Source organism: Epinephelus moara, chromosome 5 (genome assembly GCF_006386435.1).
Source record: "Epinephelus moara isolate mb chromosome 5, YSFRI_EMoa_1.0, whole genome shotgun sequence".
Taxonomy (NCBI): Eukaryota; Metazoa; Chordata; class Actinopteri; order Perciformes; family Serranidae; genus Epinephelus; species Epinephelus moara.
Genome location: NC_065510.1, coordinates 1,032,621 through 1,048,978, shown reverse-complemented (window position 1 = coordinate 1,048,978; position 16,358 = coordinate 1,032,621). Strand labels below are relative to the sequence as shown.

General features: G+C 41.7%; 1 protein-coding gene across 1 annotated transcript in view; it reads left to right on the top strand.

Moving 5' to 3' along the window:
* Positions 1-16,358, top strand: part of LOC126390465 (hemicentin-2-like) — a 93,045-nt gene that overhangs the window by 3,823 nt on the left and 72,864 nt on the right. Inside the window, exons 2-9 of the mRNA XM_050044784.1 lie at positions 2,017-2,370; positions 2,512-2,721; positions 3,459-3,722; positions 3,893-4,156; positions 4,327-4,587; positions 5,495-5,791; positions 6,261-6,521; positions 7,776-8,069. Of these exons, the coding sequence (XP_049900741.1) occupies positions 2,017-2,370; positions 2,512-2,721; positions 3,459-3,722; positions 3,893-4,156; positions 4,327-4,587; positions 5,495-5,791; positions 6,261-6,521; positions 7,776-8,069 (2,205 nt within the window). The remainder of the gene's footprint in view (positions 1-2,016; positions 2,371-2,511; positions 2,722-3,458; positions 3,723-3,892; positions 4,157-4,326; positions 4,588-5,494; positions 5,792-6,260; positions 6,522-7,775; positions 8,070-16,358) is intronic.

Genomic DNA, 16,358 nt, shown 5'->3' with positions numbered 1-16,358 from the left:
CAAACAAAATGGGGGCGCTAGAGAGCTCATTTCTTATCTAGGCCTAACCGCCATATGGATTTTTACTAAACTTGGTAGATATGTAGAACAGGACGCCTCAAGGTGACTGGAGAAATTTAACTCTAATTGGCAACTGGGTGGCGCTATAACAACAGAAAAATGCTTAAACATGGCTAAAATGCGACCGATCGCTGTGGCTCCCCCTGTGGACCAATGTTGTTGTTTTTCTAATGTTTGGTATGACTAAGTCATGGTATGGTATGCTGTACATAATCACAGAAACTGTCAGTGTGTCATTCTGTCAGTCAGTCATTCTGTCTGTCCCACGTTTTTCTACACACTGATGTGGTCAATCTATGTGAAACTGCACATAGGCATTGAGGACTGGCATAGGTAGAAGGTGACAAAGCTACCAACGGGTATGGACTAGTAAGTGACTGTAAGAGAAAACCTATTCCCCAGAAACATGTTAATATTAAAGGAGCCCTTTAAGTCCTGAAAGGTGATTTATTTTCAATTTTTTTAAATCTTGTGAGAACAACTTATTTATCTTATACACAGCTGATAATTATCTTGTGCACACAAGTTATTATCGTGTATGCACAAGATAATTATACAGATTAATAGGTTGCTCCCACAAGAGAATTATCTTGTATACACACATTACTATATCAGGGAGACAACTTATTTATCTTGCACACACACACAATATAAACTTGTTCCCATAGGATAATAACTTGTGCATACAAGGAAAAACAGATCACAAACAAATCGGGAGGAAAAAAAAGAGAGAGGTTCTGTAGTCATCTTACTTCAGGCGCACTGGCTGGTTGTTTTCATTGTATTGCACTTAAATAGGTCAATAATATGCTCATCAGTGACAATAATATGCTCATCAGTGAATACGAGTGTTATTGAATCAAATTGTTCGCCACTTCGCTCCTCCGTGACTTATGAGTTATGTGAGTTATCATATATTTCGAAATAGTCACCCGGTGGCAAATAGCCACAGGGCACCTAATAGCCACCGGGGGTTTGACCCCATTTTGCGTATTAAACACCGGTCCGATTAAACGCCCGGTACACGTGTACACGGAAAAAATGGCCCACTCTAAATGTTTAGAGATTTTTGTACATGAACTCACCCCTACATTATACAGTATTTTTGCACTAAAAAACATACTGGACAGGAACTGTAACCAAATAACGGCCTGGTGCAGGTCGCTGCAACAAAAAAAAAAAAAGAAAAAAAAAGCCTTGAGCAAATAGCCCCTGGTTCTTTGAAACGCCTGGGGTCAAAATCGATTTTGTGAAATAAACGCCCAGGCTACTGTTTGGAAAAATACGGTATCTATGTGTTGTAAAAGCATTTTGCTCTGCTGCTGTAGACAGCCTGTCTAAATGATGTCTTGAAGCCTGTCTGATTGTATGTGGGTTTTTTTCTTCATGTCGGCATGTTAAGCTTGTATTTTCGGTCTCTGGAGACACTCCAATAAATTCGCCTATACAGTATTGTACCAAATTGGCCTTTGTTTTACTGTGTTTCATACACCGGACCCCTTGGTTATCTTCTAGAAATGAGCTTGTAATTAATTTATTTTCTTTATTTTCTGTGAAGTTAAACACATAACTAATGATAATTAAACGTCCGCGGTGCTGAAATGCGCCGAAATCGGTCCGATGTTTTCACTGCTCTCACCAAGTCGTGCATTACATGCAGACATGAGGTATTATGAATGTGAGAAACAGCTTCATGTCCTTTGAAACAGTTTTCAATAGCATAGTATGTACTTCTGACAGGTCAAAGACCAAAGTGAAGTTTTATAAAGTTCATATTTTTGAAACTCCATCATCAGTAGCTCTGTGACGTCATGTCATATTGCCATACCTTAGCTTTTGCTGAAACGACACCCCTGGCTAGCACGTTTCCATATTGAAGAATCTCTTTTTGAAATTTCAGTCTTTGCTCTGATGTTCTGAGTCTGATTGTGGTTCCTGATGTGCTCTGTGTTACAGTGATACAGGGTCAGGATGGCTGGGGAGTGACTTACACCTCTACTGAGATCTGTGCTGTAAAAGGATCAACAGTGGAAATACACTGCAGCTACAGATACCCATCCAGAAAAGAAGATAAAACTGATATGGTTAAAACAAAATTCTGGTTTACTAAAGTGAGTAATAAAGAACCCGTGGATCTGACAACAGACAGAGACTACACAGGTCGAGTGCAGTATCTGTTTCGTGATGACTACTGCACTCTGAGAATCACAGACCTGAGAGAGAGCGATGCAGCTGTGTACAAGTTCAGGTTCACAACACACCATCCCAGTGGTTATACTGGTTCACCTGGAGTCACTTTGTCTGTCACAGGTAACATTTTCAGTGGAATATCTGGATACAATATTTCAGTGTCTAGGAAACACTACTGTGACTATTTCTGTGTCTGTTCGCATGTATTTACTTTATGGTTTGGTTTGAAATGACGTTTCCGCTCTTTCCTGACACATCTAGATCTCCAGGTGCTGGTGGAAGGATCATCCACCCAGGCAGAGCTGAAGTGTCAGGGCAGGTGTAATGTAGCTGGACACACTCCATATGTCTGGTACAATAATGGAGAGAAACTGGAAGAAGAAACATCTTCTCACAGCGTCTCTGTGAACGATGATGGCAGCTATTCCTGTGCTGTTAAAGGACATGAGGATCACCGCTCTCCTCCAGTGTGTGAGTTTACTCCAAAGTGTCACTAATAACACTCAGACTTACAGTCAGTGGACTTTAATGTGACAAACTACCCTCTTCATGTCTAATATTTGAGCTTACATTGTGTCACTTATTCAATTTTTGCATTATCTGTTGACTTAAATTAGAATGATTTTTCACAGTGGAAGGAAAAACATGTAAATATTTTCTGTACCAGATGATCCACTGTATTACTCATGCTGTGAATGATTTTGTGTATGGTGATTTTTATGTCTCTGTGCCAGCGACAGCCGTGGCAGGAGGCATTATGTTTTCAGGCTTTCTGTCCGTCCATCAGATCGTCTCATTCTCGTGAATGTCTCAGGAACACCTTGAGGGAATTACCATATATTTGGCACAAATGTCCACTTGGACTCAAGAATGAACTGATTAGAATTTGGAGGTTGAAGGTCAAGATCACTGTTACCTCACGAAACATATTTTTGTCCGTAACTCATGAATTCATACGCTGATTATAACAAAATTTCACAGAAATGTCTGATGGGACAAAATGAGGAAGTGATGACATTTTATATCCAAAAGGTCAAAGGTCAACTTCACTGTGATATCATAATGTTCTACAAAAACACTTGGGTCAGATACTGAATTGATGACACTAACTGCAACTTGACTGGTTGGCGGGGGGGCTACAACTGTGATGCTGTAATTCTGTCTTTTATTAATTAATGAAATGTGTCTTTATGTATGTTGTTCTGCAGATTCTCCAAAGCTTCCCTCTGTGTCAGTGAGTCCCTCTGCTGAGATATTGGAGGGCAGTTCAGTGACTCTGACCTGTAGCAGTGATGCTAACCCAGCAGCTAAATATACCTGGCACAAGGAGAATGGAAACCCCAGACCTCTCAGTGAAGGACCACAGCTTGTCTTCAGCTCCATCCAGTCCTCTGACTCTGGACGATATTACTGCACAGCTGAGAACAGGCTGGGGACAACTAAATCTAGATCCATCTCTATCAATGTAGAATGTGAGTGAAATAGCTTTCTTTAAAAGCAGCAAACAATTTAATAACCTCACAGATGTGTTTAGGATTTGCAAATGTGACTACAGCACACACTCCTAGTGGTAGTGTCAAAAAGACACTGGTGTATACATCTTTAGACCAAAGTTAATTAATGTTCATATGTCCTCCTGCAGATGCCCCGAAGCTTTCCCCCATGTCAGTGAGTCCCTCTGGGGAGATCAGAGAGAACAGAGAAGTGACTCTGACCTGTAGCAGTGATGCTAACCCAGCAGCTACATACACCTGGTACAAGGAGAATGGAAACCTCAGACCTCTCAGTGAAGAACCACAGCTTGTCTTCAGCTCCATCCAGTCCTCTGACTCTGGACAGTATTACTGCACAGCTGAGAACAAGCTGGGGAGGAGGACGTCTAATTACATCCCTATCAATGTGAAATGTGAGTGAAACAGCTTTTCTTAAAAGCAGCAAACAGTTTAATGTCATTAAAGTTCTGTTTAGGGTTTGCAAATCTGACTGCAACACACATTCCTGGTTGTAGTGTCAGAAAGACACTGGCTGACATTGTTTGAGACCAAAGTTAATTAATGTTCATACCCTCTCCTCCAGATGCCCCGAAGCTTTCTCCTGTGTCAGTGAGTCCCTCTGCTGAGATAGTGGAGGGCAGTTCAGTGACACTGACCTGTAGCAGTGATGCTAACCCAGCAGCTACATACACCTGGTGCAAGAATGGAAACCTCAGACGTCTCAGTGAAGAACCACAGCTTGTCTTCAGCTCCATCCAGTCCTCTGACTCTGGACGATATTACTGCACAGCTCAAAATGAGCTGGGGACATCTACACCTAGATCCATCTCTATAAATGTGAAATGTAAGTGAAACAGCTCGTTTAAAAGCAGCAAACTAATTGAAGCCAATATGGGTAAGATGTGACAGTGTCTGTCTGCCTTTCACACACAAGTAGTAGTACACACACACACACACACACACACACACACACACACACACACCGTGATACATCATTTTCTTATTGAACTTAATTTATTTTCACATTATCTCCTCCAGATGCTCCAAAGTCTCTTATTGTTTCTGTGAGTCCCTCTGCTGAGATAGTGGAGGGCAGTTCAGTGACTCTGACCTGTAGCAGTGATGCTAAGGCAGTTCAGTGACTCTGACCTGTAGCAGTGATGCTAACCCAGCAGCTACATACACCTGGTACAAGAATGGAAACCTCAGACGTCTCAGTGAAGAACCACAGCTTGTCTTCAGCTCCATCCAGTCCTCTGACTCTGGACGATATTACTGCACAGCTCAAAATGAGCTGGGGACAACTACATCTGGATCCATCTCTATAAATGTGAAATGTAAGTGAAACAGCTCGTTTAAAAGCAGCAAACTAATTGAAGCCAATATGGGTAAGATGTGACAGTGTCTGTCTGCCTTTCACACACAAGTAGTAGTACATTGCTTGTTACACACACACACACACACACACACACACACACACCATGATACATCATTTTCTTATTGAACTTAATTTATTTTCACATTATCTCCTCCAGATGCTCCAAAGTCTCTTATTGTTTCTGTGAGTCCCTCTGGACAAATCACAGAGAACAGTGATGTCACTCTGACCTGTAGCAGTGATGCTAACCCACAGATGTGTTTAGGATTTACAAATCAGACTGCGGCACACACTCCTTGTGGTTGTGTCAGGAAGACACTGGCCGACACATTGTTAGACCAAAGTTAATCAATGTTCATATGTCCTCCTGCAGATGCCCCAAAGCTTTCTCCTGTGTCAGTGAGTCCCTCTGCTGAGATAGTGGAGGGCAGTTCAGTGACTCTGACCTGTAGCAGTGATGCTAAACCAGCAGCTAAGTACACCTGGTACAAGAAAAACCGAAATCCAGGTCTTTCTCCCAGTAAACAAACATGGAATATCCAATCTTCCAGGAACCAGTTGAAGCTTGTCCTCAGGTCCATTCGGTCCTCTGACTCTGGACAGTACTTCTGTGTAGCTGAGAACGAGCTGGGGAAGGCATCATCTCAATCCATCTTTATCAATGTTAAATGTGAGTAAAATGGCTCAGTTCAAAAAGACACACTCAGCTGATCACAGTCAGCATTTTTAGGCTCACTTTGCAGATTATACCTGCTTCACATTCACAGCCTGCAGCTGAAGGTCACTGAGCAGCAGTGGATGATGAAAAGGTAGGTATTAGGCCTACTGATGGTTTAACTAATCTACGTATGTACTGATATCCTTTTTGAGAGACCAAGATAACATCTACAAAGAGCTGAAAAACGGGAACCAAATTTTGCTAAATCTTTGTTTCTTGCAGACGCTGGTGTGATGTGTTGCTTCTCTGTGTGGTTTATAGTAATCTGCCTTTAGTTATTTAAATATGACATACTGCAGCAGCTGAGTGTCAGTACGTGCTCACATGTCTGTGTTCTACATTATTCATGATGTGAATTATTTTCCATGTAGATTTTTATGTAAATGTATTATTATATGTCTGTGCACACATTGTTCCGCAGATGCTCCAAAGCTTCCCTCTGTGTCAGCGCGTCCCTCTCGTGATGTGAAGGAGAGCAGTTCAGTGACTCTGACCTGTAGCAGTGATGCTAACCCAGCAGCTAACTATACCTGGTACAAGAAGAATGGAAATGGTAAACCTCTCAGTGAAGAACCACAGCTTGTCTTCAGCTCCATTCAGTCCTCTGACTCTGGACGATATTACTGCACAGCTGAGAACAGGCTGGGGAGGAGGACATCTTACATCACCATTAATGTAAAATGTGAGTGAAACCGCTTCATTAAAAAGCAGATTAATTTTAATTAATTTAAGCTGATACATTTATTGCACCTCCCAAAGTTAGTCTACTGCCATCACTTCAGACTTTGCAGCACATTTCAGAAATGTTTGAGATGTAAATTTCTTTTCTTTTTTTTGCGCATTGAAGTCAAAGATATATTTGCAACAATTGCTTCTTACTCCCTCCCCACACACAACACACATAAAGATCCAATAAGATTGCAAAATTGTCAGAAATGATCAACGAAACTCATTCTTTGATTTAAAACATGGGATTCGAAGGCTGTTGTGGAGATTTCACTGCAGCTTTTCTGAAAAATTGCAATGCATGTTGCAAGTGAAAATTGCAGAAGTAGTTACATTTTTTTGTGTGGTTGTTTAAAAATTAAAAAAAGAAGCAATTTGTCCCAGTCAGAATAAAAAAAAAACACAATTTTTCTGACTTGATGGTTGATATGACACAAACCACTCACCCAGCATATTTAATTGAAGCTACATTGATTCTTTGAGCATGTGCAGTAGATGTGACTGCAACAGCCTCTGTCATGGTGATTAGTGGCGTATTAATTATTCTCTGGGTGTATTTTTTGGTAGAAATGTTTACCCCAGCTGATGTCCAGAACATCAGGGCATTGTCTTGTTGTGGTAAATGTGAGACGTTATTGCAGCATGTCTGCATCTTCCCCACCAGAAACAAGGAAGTGACTTTGGTGACATTATGCAGGGGACTGCTATGATTGGTGAAACTCACATGAAGCTGTGATGATTGGTCAAAATAGCAGAAAAATTGCGTTGACTGACAAAATTGCAATGTTACACAGAATTTCTTTGAATTGGAGTGAATTGTTGCAATCCTGGCCATTTAAAGACATGAGGTCTGACTTTGTTCTTCACTGTGGCACAGACAAATGTCAAACTTTCGAAGGGAATAACACAACATGTTTATAGCCATGCTAGAAGCATGTTTTATGGCATGGCTATATCAGCTCAGTCAGCACGTCCACCGCTTTAGTTCTACGGGAAATATTTTAGAAACTGTTGGAGTTGTCGTTAAGTTTTGTATTTATTTTCTGCAGAGTTTTCATTTATACTTATTATTACATATTGTGACTTATTGCCTCACACAAATGCCTCACAGAGCTGCTCCCATTGCAGGAGACTGATACATTCTATAACTTATTCAACCTTTGTTGAACCTTTCTGACCAACTGTTGCCAACCTATGATTTCTCCTCCAGATGCTCCAAAGCTTCCCTCTGTGTCAGTGAGTCCCTCTGCTGAAATAGTGGAGGGCAGTTCAGTGACTCTGACCTGTAGCAGTGATGCTAACCCAGCAGCTAACTATACCTGGTACAAGAATGGAAATCCTGGCCTTCCTCCCAGTAAACAAACACAGATGGTCCAATCTTCCAGGAACCAGTCAAAGCTTATCTTCAGCTCCGTCCAGCCGTCTGACTCTGGAGAGTATTACTGCGCAGCTGAGAACAAAGTAGGGAGGACAACATCCAAACTGATTTTCATCGATGTGAAATGTGAGTGAAACAGCTCATTTAAAAGCAATATACAGCTGATAAGTTACCAGGAAAAGGTTTCTTATCTCTGTTTCACATACGCCATACACGAACTATTTACTTATATAAATACAACATGTAGTGCTACTTCAATTTTTAGTTAATTTATGTTAATATATTATTATTTATTTATTTATTTATTTTTTTTGCTATCCAGATGCTCCAAAGCTTCCCTCTGTGTCAGTGAGTCCCTCTGCTGAGATAGTGGAGGGCAGTTCAGTGACTCTGACCTGTAGCAGTGATGCTAACCCAGCAGCTAACTATACCTGGTACAAGAAGAACCAAAAACTGATTCAGGGACCAGAAGGCATTTATCGTTTCACCTCCATCAGCTCTGAGGACAGAGGGAGTTACCACTGCAAGTCAGAGAATCAACATGGTCAGATCAACTCTTCCGCTCTATTTGTAAATGTCCAGTGTAAGTCACACAAGTCTGTGCTATTTTTCATCATACAAATGTCCTTTAAAATCATGCAATGGCTATATTATTGAATTATCTCACTTAATATTCTCCTCCAGATGCTCCAAAGCTTCCCTCTGTGTCAGTGAGTCCCTCTGCTGAGATAGTGGAGGGCAGTTCAGTGAATCTGACCTGTAGCAGTGATGCTAACCCAGCAGCTAACTATACCTGGTACAAGGAGGATGAAGACTCACCAAAAGCATCAGGACAGATCTTCACCATCACTGACTTCACAGCTGAACACAGTGGGAATTATTACTGTGAAGCCAAGAACAGAAGAGGACGTCATAACTCCACCTTACATCTGACTGTTGTGGCAGGTAAGTTATTTGTACTGCATCAAAAGTCATGGCGCACAATCTGGGCTTGATTTTCCTGTGTGAGGTGAAAAGATGTGGTTTGCTGCTCCCTGTGAGGTGGAGGTAGCACACGGTTGTCTTAAAAAGTCCTCCCATCTAAAACGCTTAACAAGTAATTTTTAGGTGTCTTCCATGGTTGGTCCCTATGAAAGAGGCTCACTCTATTAGTCTCTCATGCCCTTACAAAATTTGTCTAAACTTTACTTCAGACTCAGTTCAGCGTCCACAAACACTCGTAGTTGTGGCTGGGGGGTCTCCAGGTGTGGCCTATGGCCTTCTATATTCTGGCTGTACTGTAGTTGCCCTCACTCTGAGGTCAACAAGTAAAATACAAATATAAAATGACTTGATACTAGTCAGGTGATGTTTTGGGTCATTCAGGGCCAGACTGACCAGCAGAAGATCACAAGACAGACACTGGAAGGGTTAAATCTTCCTGCCTGCATTGAGGAACAGCTGAAGTTGGTAGCTGCTGATTCCCTCACCCTGCTAAACCTGATCTAGAGTTCTGTATGGGTCCAGTTTTGCAAACCTGTTCAAAGCTCAGTAGTGGAACCTACCCGTTACCTGTAACCATCTCCGAGTCAAATCCGGTCCCGACCCATTAACATAAGTACCGTGACCTGGCCTGTGATTAAACAGTTTTGCAAGTACGCTGTTTAGTGTAATGTTCTGTCCCATTCAGATGTGCGAAGGACTCGCTCAGTCAGCACCCACTTGTTGTGTATGTAATGTAATTTGACACAAACCAAATTGTGGTAACCATCTGTCCACATATCAAAGGTAACCGCCCCGTTGCTGTCAGTCAGCTGCGTCTTGCGTCCTTGTTTGACGAATATCCTCTGCATATTTTGTCAGTCTGCCACTGGATGCAGTCGTCTGATCAGGCAGCAGCTGCGGGGCATCCACACAGCCAGCGTGGGCACCTATGATTATTTTTGATTTCACTCGCTGCCTGCCCACATTTGGTGCATTTTTACTCGTGAATGTACCCATGAATTTTTTGTGGGTTACCTGACCCAGTGCAGGGTGGATACAGTAATTCATTTTACACAATGAGTTTATGGTGTTAGGTGCATATGCCATTTGTCTGTTAGGACAGCTATAATTTCTGAATTTTCCCAAAAGAAAATTTAGTTAAATATGTGTTTGTAAAATCATTTTAATCTATAGGGTATCTTATTGTCACTCCTTAATTGTCAGTCTTTCCATTTTGTTCCATTCTGTGTTCTAGGATCATGGATATTAATAACCACTGCCACAGTCTCTGCTGTTGTTCTCGCTATCATACTCATCTCCGTCTTCCTCCGGATCATGTGAGCAGCTCTGTTTCACCAAATAATTGTTCAGAAAAAAATTCAAAATGTCTCTATTTTAGAGATAAGTTTCGCACTTTAACTTTTAAAATAAATTCCTCCGACCAGGAAGAAGAGGGCCTCCAAGCATCCGTCTGGAGAGACGCCAGACACCAGGGAACAGGTGAGGATGTCGAGTTTAACAGCACTGCAGCGGCTCTAAAGTTTAGTTGAGACTGCTACACTCTGTAGCTCAACTTAACAACACTAATGTCATACAGCAGAACTTAAGGTTACTTTGTTTCACCTTAATCAGGAATATTAATCATGTTCTTCTTGATCTACCTCTTCTTTAATGCATCCACAGACATCCCCACCTCTTGTCCTACAGTAGGATTTTGCGGAGGAGCTTAAACAGGCTTGATTTAATGCAAACCGACTGAACCGGCGTTTGTCACTGTGACACATTGCCGCAAACCAGACGTTGTGCTAGACTTTTTCGTCACCGGTCATTTTGACCGACAGGGTCGTAAAAATCCGGTCATAATCTATTTTTACCGGTCATTTTAATTTTCATTTTTAAATGATAATAAAGATATTCAAAGACATTTAGTTTTCATTCNTATGCCCTATTCATTCAGTGTTAATCCAACACGCTCAATACATGGACATGCAATGACAAATTGTCGTTAACTTATTACATTATAAAAAACGATTAAAATATGGACTTACCCATGTAAGAAATGCAGGAGAAATGTGCTGCCTGTGTGGACAGTCAAACGCCTGCGAGTATACTCGCAGGACTTCTGCGGCACTAACACATCTGGTGTGTCCAGGCCGTTATGTTACCAACGCTACATGAAGCAGATGAATTACTTTATCTTTGCAGTGTGAAAACGGCAGCCACTTAAACCACTCACTGTGCACTCCGCCGCCAAGTGGGCAGGGGTGGTAATTGCAACCGGTCAAATGACCGACGGCCTTCAGATTTTCCGGTCATTGTTGTAAAAAAACGGTCAATGACCGAGAATATCCGGTTAACGCGACCCCTGCCGCAAACAAAAAGTAGCCGACATCAGCAACCTGTGCCGACGCCGTCGAGTTGCTGAATCCAACTTGCATTAGTGTACTGCTGCACGTTGTGTTGGTTTACTAAAATGTTGATGTGTTTTTTGGGTGACGAGAGGAGGCACGGCAGAGTTAGTCTCTCAAGAAAACAAAAACTGCACCAATGTGGCAACATTTGGACTAAAAGCTGACGTAAGAAGTGTCCTTACTGGTTGGAAGTGCTGTTTTGAGCTGAACTTTTGTCGGACGCCCTGTTTCTATTTATTCCTGTTGCTCACATTGAAATTGCTGCAATTGATGAACAGCTGATTCGTGACGTTGAAATGAGGAATTATTCATACATCCTCCTTGTTTCACTACAAAAACCTTACTAAGGTGGCAGCTGGCTGGACGGAAATTGCCAGGAAGCTCAAAGTTTCTGATAAACTCAATCGCTAATAACAACCCACTAGCTGTTGGCTATATTTTATGTAATAATATTTAAATTGTATAATATTTAAATCTCTGAAATTCAACAAAAATTAAAAGTGAATCTAAAACGTCATATTGTTGAGTCAACAATCGCCGTCTACTTTTGTAATACATCAGAGCAAGTCTGGATGAAGTCGGACACAAAACTAACCGGCATGCATTGTGCGGCGGTTGCCAGTGATCAAATCTGCGCAGGCCTAGCTCATCTCGAGCATGGCTGTTATGTCCCAGTCAGGACTGTCTCCTGAGTCAAGAGCAACACCGAAAATTCTGGTAATGTTTGGTGTACTGCACTGAAAATGCATCCCACCTCGAGAGTGTTAACACGCAGTATTCACTAAACAAAATAATCTCAGGCTTTGAGTGAAAACTTACCTACTGTCTTGATAAGTGACAAGAGGCTTTTTCTACATACATAAAATGAATAATCTTATTTTTTCAATGTCCACAGCTACAACTAGCAGAGCAGCCGAACGAACTTCACTATGCCACTGTCCGCTTTTCCAAAAACCCAGCTCAGCCCAGACGATACGTAGAAGCAGAGAACGTCGTGTATGCTGTTGTAAAATGTGACAATGCCAGTCTGGCCTCGAGGTGAGCAGCTTCTCACACAACAACAACATCATCTGTTTGGCTTGAAAACAATAATAATTTTGTCACTTTGGCCTTGCACTGTGTTTTGACCTTTTGTGATCACTGCTGGGCTCTTTGTGTCTGTGTATGTTTGTACAGTATCTCTTAGAATCCCTTCAGTTTAATTTTATTTTTCTCTCAGGTCCAATCAGGAAGCTGTGGAGGATCCAGCTGCATTGTACAGCACAGTCAACCAAAAAAGAGATCTCTAGTCCACTCTGCATTCATGACATATATGTTTTTAAAGATCTTTATGAAAGGAAACCAGGTTGAGTTTAAAACATGCTTCTTCTCAGTGCAGGCATTAAAGCACAGATTAAAGCTGAGGTGTTCTAATGGGTCGTCAGAGCTCAGGCTTTTCTCTGCAGTATTGTGTCAGTAAGCTAATAATAGGTCATACGCTTTTAATTTGTTGGTGAAATTGCAAAATATAACTTCTTACGTTTTTGGAGAATTTGGAGGATGACATTTGTAAATCTAGTTGTAGTGCCCTCTTGCTGTCACTAGACATATTACAGCAAATCATTTACATCCATGCATACTTTTTTTAAACTTTGTTATATCAGTGTGATTATCTGAACTTGTTTTATTGTTCTTCAATCTCTTGTCAGTTTTTTTACACACCTTTTTGAAATATTTATCCTGCTGCAACATTACCAAGATATCTATATTGCTGTTTTCTTTATTTAAAGGGGAACTAATGTTTTTTTTCAACCTGGGCCTATTTTCCAATCTACTTTTGTCTAAATGAGTGATAGGATGTTCAGTATGTGACATTTCTCCAGTACGAAGCTAGGGCTGACCGGCCTGCAGCCCGTGAGCGCGCACTATATTAAATAATAGGGCACTCAGACAGCGTCAAACAACGTCAACATACGACCACTAAAAGTGCATTTTTTTCACACAGATAGGCTCGGATTGTTAGTGTAATTATCTGACAACATAACGGAAAGGAGAAATGAACGTCTGTGTTTACCTTTAGCTGGATTCAGACATGTTCCTCTGCCTGTTGCTGCTCCCTCTCTCTCCTCATCCGCTCTTCAGTTTCAGTGAGGTCTGCGTCCGTGTACGTCCGTGTACTCTGTGTTCAAATAAATACAGTCCATCCAGATCCAGTTGGTCAAAATCGTGTAAAAATTCGGACATGTTTATTGTGGCAAGTCAAAACACTCAGAGAGTGAAAGTCTGGCTCTGAAATCTCACGTCTCGCGAGATTTGAGTTGTTGCAGGAAGTTACCGCTCGAGTGACCTTACAAACGCGAGGAGTTACTCTGTTGGAGTAGTCATGGCTGAATTTTTACCCGATTTTGACCAACTGGATCTGGATGAGCCATTTGAATTTGATGACCGCCCGTATTTATTTGAGCACGGAGTACATGTACATGCAGATGCAGAGCTCATTGAAACTGAAGAGCAGATGAGGAGAGAGAGGGAGCAGCAACAGGCAGAGGAACATGTCTGAATCCAGCTAAAGGTAAACACAGACGTTCATTTCTCCTTTCCGTTATGTTGTCAGATAATTACACTAACAGTCCGAGCCTATCTGTGTGGGGGAAAAAATGCACTTTTAGTGGACGTATTTTGACGTTGTTTGACGCTGTCTGAGTGCCCTATTATTTAATATAGCATGCTCACAGGCTGCAGGCCGGTCAGCCCTAGCTTCATACTGGAGAAATGTCAAATATTGAACATCCTATCACTCATTTAGACAAAAGCAGATTGGAAAATAGGGCCCATGTTGAAAAAAAACATTAGTTCCCCTTTAACATGATATGCCCACCTGTTTTATTCTATACTTCTTTATTTCCTTAACATCTTGCATTTATCCTCTGCTCTGTCGTTTTTGTCTGTATCCTGTTTGCTTTTTCTTAAAACAACAATAACAGCAAAAAAGTAAGAGGTTGGAATGTTTTTTATTCTCTGACTTCTAAAGTTTTGAGTCAGTTTGGTAGTTATCCTCTTAAAACACACACACACACACACACACACAACATGAAGTGATAGAACTGGACTAAAAATCATATTTCACCCTGCGATTTTGCAGGATGCAGCAGTGCACACTTCAGCAAGCTACATGACCATCTTAGCCATATGTTAACCTGCGTGCACCTTTTGTAAGAATACAAAACAAAAAACCTCAATTATTTTGGACTGATGAAAATGAGAAGTTGGACTGAGTAATAAAGAACTCTTTAGGTTACAGTTTTGCTATCCAAAAAGTGCATGATTGGACAACCTATTGTGAGCCGACAAATGTGCATCAGGCATAAAACACTCAGCATGAATCAGGATGTAAGGCACCGCTCTGGGAAAATGCAAAGTTTTTAATTATTAAACATGATGAGTTGCATCACATGACTGCACCTTCTTTTTACAACAAGGATTTATCTGTCATTATTTTACTATGGAAATCAGAGGAGGGGTGAATTCCAGTCTAAAGTTCAGTAGGTCACCACAGTGCACTGGTTGTGCTCGTATTGTCTTTCAGTAGTTCACTGTACAAAACCACATCATTTCACTGTTTCCAAAGTTGATGAGCAAAAAATCAGTCTGTTTTTAAGTGTAATGGCAGCAAAAAAGTTTGCGTAGGGTTGGTCTTGCTGTGGCCACTGACTGGGTGCTAGTCTTGGGAGCTGCTGTCCTCCCAGCGACGTGGTCTGTAGCGCTGGGGAGTGAGGTGGAGGACACACTGTGGTTCAAGGCTCTCCCTAACAGTAGCTACACAAACTTGAGGCAACAGCCATGAGCCTTTGGCTCTGGTTAGCAGGAGGAAGCAACATTTTCTTTCCATCTCTGAAACACTTTGGCGTCACGTTGATACCAAGCAGCAACCTCCAGGGATGATGAGTGAAGCCAGTGCGGAAGTGCTAAAAACTGCAGTTCGTTGAATGGCCACTTGAGGCTGGCTCCAAAAGCGAGTCAATCCCCATAGACCCCCATGTTAAAATGCTCAACTTTACAGCAGAAATAAACATGTTTACAGCCTGGTACAAAAAATGGTTTTGGTCTCTGTAGCTAATTTCCCCTTTCATGACAACTGTGAATTTTTTTTATATGTCATCCATTTAAATTTTATTAAGGCTAAAAGTTGCACATAATTAAGGGAGTGGTCACTTTGAGTGACAGGTGGCACCATCACGGGTGGCTAGCTAGCCGCTGGCTGTCTGCTAGGCGTCATCTCAGCTACTTAGCAAGTCATTGAACCTGACCTCTCAGCCGTGTTTGTGCCTTTTGGATATTTTGTTTCGTGAGGGAGCTGGCACCAAGCGGGAGCAGCCAACATCACAGGGCTAGCCAAAGTAGCATAGCTTGTTAGCCTTAGCTAACTTCGCAGCTTCAAGCGAGGTGGATGCGTTTAAGCAACCAGGCTTCATTTGGCCCGTCTTTTTGCCCATTTTTGATTGGCCGGGAGTTGGGCGGAGTCAGACACTGACAAGATGGCGACGGCCAGAGCCGCCTACTTTGAGCTTCAAACCCGCTCCTCAGAAACCAAAGGATTACGTAACAGTGACTATGTCCATATTTTTATACAGTCTTTGGTTGATACAGTCTATGGTTGACACATTTTGTTTTGTTTATTGTCAAACTCTCTTTTCGATAAGTCGTCTTATTGTCTATCTGTCTTCCTTTTTTGGGTTGTTTTGCAGTGTAGGCAGTTGTAGTCTCGCCACCAGACAATCAGAGATCTCGGCCTTCTGATAGTCTGGGGACACTCCTTTCTAAATTGTGTTTAACACACCGGCGAAAACGGCCGGCAACAAAGCAACGCCTCTTGCATTTTTGAAAAGGACACGCCCTCCTGGAAATGTGCGCTCCCCCTTTTCTCATCAGCAAGGAAACAAACACACAGAGAGCTTGAAAATGGATGCCGAGAGATTTAACTCTGTTTTATCAAACGTGTGCTCAGTCCACAGGATTGTGGAAATGAAGGACTTACAGCGACCTGAGCCATTTTGTACCGCTA